General features: G+C 51.3%; 2 protein-coding genes across 2 annotated transcripts in view; both read left to right on the top strand.

Annotated features, from left to right (window-relative positions):
* Positions 1-376: 376 nt before the first annotated feature.
* Positions 377-4,058, top strand: LOC112075533 (uncharacterized). Its single transcript, XM_024142520.2, has 2 exons — positions 377-566; positions 1,965-4,058. Exon 2 carries the CDS (start codon positions 2,215-2,217, stop codon positions 3,997-3,999), a length of 1,785 nt encoding a protein of 594 aa, XP_023998288.1. The 5' UTR covers positions 377-566; positions 1,965-2,214; the 3' UTR covers positions 4,000-4,058.
* The window catches only part of LOC112075531 (espin), a 19,221-nt gene continuing 17,232 nt past the window's right edge, over positions 4,039-6,027 (top strand). The window contains exon 1 of the mRNA XM_024142517.2: positions 4,039-5,356. Coding sequence (XP_023998285.1) covers positions 4,039-5,356 — 1,318 coding nt within the window. The remainder of the gene's footprint in view (positions 5,357-6,027) is intronic.

The raw sequence follows: 6,027 nt of genomic DNA on the forward strand, positions 1-6,027 counted from the left end.
ACAGCGAGCTCTGACATTGTGTATGGCTTTCCATCATGATTCATAAAGACAATGAGTCTATTTTTCACGGTTCCTGTGTTTAATAGGGAAACAGTGTAGCCCTGTCTTCCTCGGTCAGTGTGAATAGATGACTATACAGCATGTGCTTTTACCATGTTACCTTCCATTTCCACTGAGAATGAAAGAGAATAATAAAGATTGAGGGAATGTGATGGCGGATAGGAAGAATGATTCCAGTACTAGAGATCAAAGAGAATACGGTAGAACATTCCGTAGTGATTGTCTTTTTCTTGGAGGGAGGAAKCGAAGGCTGAGAGGGATGGAAGGAGCTGACAGATGAACAGAGAAGGAGATTGAGTGGTGAGGCAGAAGAGGGGTGTGGTCCCGGCGSAGGAGCTAGAGAAAGAGGCGGATGACGAAAGATAAGGAGGTGGTCGCGAGAGGAGAGAGCTCTCGCTTTAACCCGTGGAGAGGCTGTTCGTTGTTCGGACGGGGTTGCGCGCGCTCGCATCCGTTTACCGAGAACGGGATCCAGCATCTCCATCTTCTCCTCAACCGAGCCGATGGTGAGTCAAATATCTCACAATCATATGATTATAGGTGTTGTTGATCAAATGCTCTCTATTTACCGAGATCTAGGCTATACGTTTTGCTATGCTTTCAACACCTGCMCACAWCCCCAGATMCAGTTAWCCAATGTCRATARCCSTTTTCTTGATTTATAGCCTACSGTTGTTTACTAGAATGACAGACATAATCATGTTATAGTTCATTTAATAAACATTGCAATACATTTTGTCATAGTAGCGGGGGGTGGCTGTGTCAGGACGATGCGGCTTGAGGTACCCCCCCCCCCTCCCCCTTTCCACGGTCTCCATCCGCCACTTCAGGTCGATAAATCCGATGGTAAATACCGAAACTCCAGCAGGTGATGTGCTCTGCGGTTACGGGGCGTTATTCTAACGGTTATTCTAACGGTTCTGAACAGGGCGACGTGTCCCAGGCCCGATCTAAGCGCTGTTCAGGTTATGATTTATATGGGCCTACCTTCTTCTCCCCGTTTGATGTGAAGGGCACGGTGCTGCTGTGGAGGAATATGAGCAGTGTGTTTAGCATTGGCAGTGGATGAGTTTTAAACGACTGCCTGTACGTTAGTCATTGCGCAACTGAGGATTTTCTGCTCTAAATAATTTGATCTTGTTTACTAAAGATGTTTGTACTAGGCTATATGTTGGGGCGGCAGGTAGCCTAGTGGTTAGAGCTTTGGGCCAGTAACCGAAAGGTTGCTAGATCGAATCCCTCGAGCTGACAAGGTAAAAAATCTGTCGTTCTACCCCTGAGCAAGGCAGTGTTCCTAGGCCGTCATAGTAGGTAAGAATTTGTTCTTAACTGACTTGCCTAGTTAAATAAATGTCAGCATTTATTTTAATGCAAATAAGCTTAGAATTGAGAGTTAATTTTGATTTATCACGATTCAATTTACTTGGCCTATACTTAACCTATTTGTCAGAGTGAGAGTTACAGTACATCCTTTCTCAAGGGTTTAACGTCATCACTCCATCAAGCTGAATCTCAGACTGGGTATTAGGTCCCAACTCTTTTCATGGGGATCTCCTCTCTATCACTGACATTGAATTTAGGTGTGTGTGTTTGCGTGTGTGTGCGTGTACATGTGTCTGTCTCTCTGTCTGTTTATATATAAGAGAGAGGAGGGAGGATAGGAGTGAGGAGAGATGGATTTAATTTTCATCCAACTAGTCCCAGCACTGAGGAGGTCATTATACAGCAGAAAAGGACCAATAGCTCTATGGAACAAACCAGGGGATGATTTAACTTCTAACATTTCTTATGAACAAGAACAAGCTGGTCCCTTGTGCAGTTAGAGGAACATGGAAGCACAGACTCCTCTCATCTCTATTATCTGTTGTGCCTCTATTGACTGCATGTCTCTTTTGATGTTGCAGGATCTTTGGAGTCAAGCCTAGATGTGACCGTCATGTTTTGGATCTCTCCATCCTTTAGATAGAAAACAGAACCCCTTTCTATAGAAACAGAAATAATTGACAATTATAAAACTATTATTCCTAAAATGCACTCTCTAGCCGAACCTTCGCTCCGCCCTTGAGGCCTCGTCGCATCGACACGAGCAGGCGGACCACCACCGCAGCGGAACCAAAGCCACACGGCCTGTTTCCCAGAGGGAAGACAAAAAACATGAACACCATTTCCTCTTCCTCTCCTCGGCGCGCCACCAAAGCGACCCCTGAGTCTTCCAGGACCAGGGGGGGGTCCAGCCTCGTGCCCCTTGGGTCAGTCCAGATTGGGTTTACAGAGAAACACAGCTCCCCTCTCTACGACCAAACCCAAACCCAAAAGTGTCCGTGCAGCAGCAGCTGTGTCGAAACGCGCCCCTCCTCCTCCTCTTCTTCCTCATCTGGACCCAACTGTAATGAACCCAGCCTGCCTTGTCTGTGCTGCGACGGCCATTCCCCCCAGGACAATAACAGTCTGTTCAACCACAACCACAACAACAACAATACCATCTCCATCAGACAGCAGCTGAAGCTTCAGCCCCCTCCACCACCTCCCCTGCTACCCCAGAGACAGGAGGGGACAGGGGGCAAGACCAAGACACAGGCCAGCCCCTCTCAGCCCAAGCCCCAGCCTCAGGTCCTGGCCCCGGCCYRCCCCCCTAATGCCCTGGAACTGGAGAAAGGAAAAAAAGATGAGGARAATGCAGATGTTAACAAGAACACAGATGTGGTCATAGACAGCAAGAAAGAAACGGAGGAAGAGATGGATAACAAGAAAGAAACAGAGGAGGAAGAGGAAAACAGTGTGGATGTTGAAGTTGATGATGAGGAGGAGGGAGATGATGATGATGATGATGACACGTTGGTCCCATCGTGCTGCGACTGCCCTCCCTCTCTCCTGGATCTCTCCCTGACCTCCTCCACCTCCTCATCCTCCACTTCCATCAGCTCCTGCTCCGATCTGGAGTCAGACTGCGCCGATCTCTCCACCTCTCTCTCGTCCTCTGGCCACAAGTGGAACGCTGATCTGTCAATCTCTCAGGACGACACTCTCATTCACGTTCCTGAACGCTACCCAGCCTCCCGTTCACCCCCTGTCCTGCTCCTCAACCCCAAACCCCCCTCTGTCTCTCGTTGCCCTTCCCCCCCCCCACACGCCTGCTCCTCAGACGAGGGCTACCCCTCCGCCCCCGCCTCCCCCTCCTACCTGGGGGTCAAAGGTCAGACAGGCTTAGGGTCAGAGGTCGCCAAACTAGGCCTCCTGGACTTCCTGGAGTCAGTGGGAGACTTTGGAAAGATGGAGCGCTTTAGCCAGGTGATTCAGGTGGCTCGCTGGGACCTGGAGGGGGATCCTCAGGGGGATCTACTGAGGGATCGACTGGATCACCTGGACCGACTGGAGAGTGTCAACAGGCAGGTGAAGCTGGCCCACATCGCCAGGCTCCATGAGAAGGGACTGGATTTAGGCGATCTGGGCAAGGAGGATCTCTCTGATGTTCTGGATGAGATGGGGAACGTGGATATGTCTTGGAAGCTGTATAAGGGCCGGGGGGGGTCGTTGGGAGATTCCCAGGAGTTCTCTGATGCTGGAGTGGACCTGACAGCACCTTCAGACTGTGACGAGCCCCTGGTCTCACAATCAGAGACCTCTTCACCCATAGAGCCCCCACCGAGGCCCCCCAAACCCCCTGCCCGCTATGCCAGCGTGAACTCTGAACTCCACACCTACATCAACATCAGCCGTGACATCACACCCTCCGTTTCTGTCTGCACCTCTCCATCCTCATCCCCCACTTTCTACACCTTCAGGTGTGAGAAGGCCCTCCCTCCTTCCCCACGCTCCGTCCCCCCTCCTCTTCTCTGTCAGCCCATCCCTTACTTTACTCTCTACAAATCTTCCCCTCTCCCATTCTCCCTCCCCTCCTCCACTCCCCCCATCCCTCCCCCTCGGAGGAAGCCACCCTAGCCCGTAAGGAGGCTCAGCTCTCGCCACCCTCCAAGCAGGATGCGGGAAGACCCCCCTGTCCCTCCCCCTCCCACCTCTCGCCCCCCTCCTCCCCCTGCCCCCACCATCTCCAACTCCACCACTCCCCCTGCCATCCCCCCTCCTCCCTCTTTCCATGCGTTGGATGATGAGATCCGTAAGCTACTGGTGCTAGCAGGACTGACCCAGGCTGAGCTCCTCAAACTCAGCCCAGAGCTGGGGGTTTGTGTGGGGGGACTGGAGGAGGAGGGAGAGGGAGAGACCCACCACACCTCCAGGCCTGGACAGACACAAGATCTAGGGATGAGGAGAAAAGAGAAGAGGGCTAAGGAGCAGTATGATATAGATGGGTTGGCTGTGGATGGCTGGAGAGATGGAGGAGGGAGGTCAGGGCTGGAGAGGGATAGAGAGACTGATATATGTGGAGGAGTAAAGGAGGATGAGGGAGAGAAAGAGGAGAGCAGAGATGTGTTTAGAACCACGTCTTTCACTGACATGGYGAGAAGGAGGAAGAGAAACAGTGGGTTTGGGGCTAACGTTAGCCTAGCATCTGACTCCTACTACAGCACTGGCAATACCAACACCTCTAACAATGTTCACTTCCAGACTTTCAAATATTCCCCTGTGCTCTCCGAAACCCCTCCCCCTCCTCCCCCGCGTCCCTTACCCCCTGTCCCCCCTACCCTGCCCCCCCTCAAAGTTCTCGCCAACTCTTTACGCCCTGAGCGATTTGATTGGCTCATGGCTTTCTCCCCCGATGGTGAAACCCTGACCCTACCCCCGCCCTTGGAAGTTAGAAAATCCAATGAGGAAACCCTGAAGAAATCTACTTCCGGGTCAACGTCGTCATCTGGGTCAACGTCAGGGTCGGGTTCAAAAGTGATGACCTTCAAGGAACTGCGTAACCGTAGCAAACACAGCTCCCCGGCCTACCAACTAATAACTGAACCGGATCCTGATCCCACAGTCGTAACCCCTGACCCTGACTTCCTCTACAACCTCAAGTGGAGAAGGGAAAAGACGGACAGCGACGGAATCCAATGGGAGTACACCTCCCAGGCCCAGGCCACCTTCCTGCAACCAYCTCCCCTCACCTCATTGGCTGCTTTTAGGGAAATGTTCCAGAAAGCAGAGGATGCGATTGGACAACCWGAGTTATGTCCCTYGCAGCAGATTGGGTGCTCAGCCAGTGAAGGGAACCTGTGGAGGATGGATGGACAGAGAAAAGAGGAGGGAGAAAAGAGGAAAGAAGAGGTAGAGGAAGAAGAGGTAGAGGAAGAAGAGGTGCAGGTGAGAGGAACAGCTGATGGAGGAAGAACCTGGGAGTCAAGAACTACAGGTGAGTTAGATGATGATGATGATGATGATGACTATAGGCCTAGTTGCAGACTGTGAGGTGCTGATTTGGGGTGAAAATGTGGAGGTAGTAACAAACTACAGTATTCACTGAAGCCACCTTCCATCTAATATTATGTACACAACACCACGTCTGAAACTGTCCTCTCTTGGGAATAAAAACTAAACCAGCAGAGAGAAGGGTGACAAAAACACRGGGAGAATTCTCCGCATTCCAGAGTAGAGGGACAGAGAAGGGGAACAAGAGAGAGATGCATACATAGATGGGTGCAGTGGAATGTCGTTTCTATCTAGAGCACGAGAGAGAGAGAGCACGAGGAGCAACAGAGAGGAGAAGCAGCCCGAACCAGAGGAGAGATAACAGAGAGAGAGAGAGTGTGAGGTAGAGGAAGACGGGGAGAGATGGGGAGAGGGTGAGAGAGGGGAGAGCTGTGGTACTCCATTACTTCCCCGGGTCTGCAGATTATGAATAATTTAATAAGGCAGTGATGACATCACACCAGGCCACAGGAAGCACTGAAGAAATTCCACCATCTCTTTCTCCCTCTCTCTCCTCCCCACTCTGCCCCATACACTTACCTGTCCATCCCTGAAAAAAATGAGTAGCCCATCTAATCCTATCTCTCTCCTTTCCATCTATCTAGTCTGACCATT

Source organism: Salvelinus sp. IW2-2015, unplaced genomic scaffold, assembly GCF_002910315.2.
Source record: "Salvelinus sp. IW2-2015 unplaced genomic scaffold, ASM291031v2 Un_scaffold3222, whole genome shotgun sequence".
Taxonomy (NCBI): domain Eukaryota; kingdom Metazoa; phylum Chordata; class Actinopteri; order Salmoniformes; family Salmonidae; genus Salvelinus; species Salvelinus sp. IW2-2015.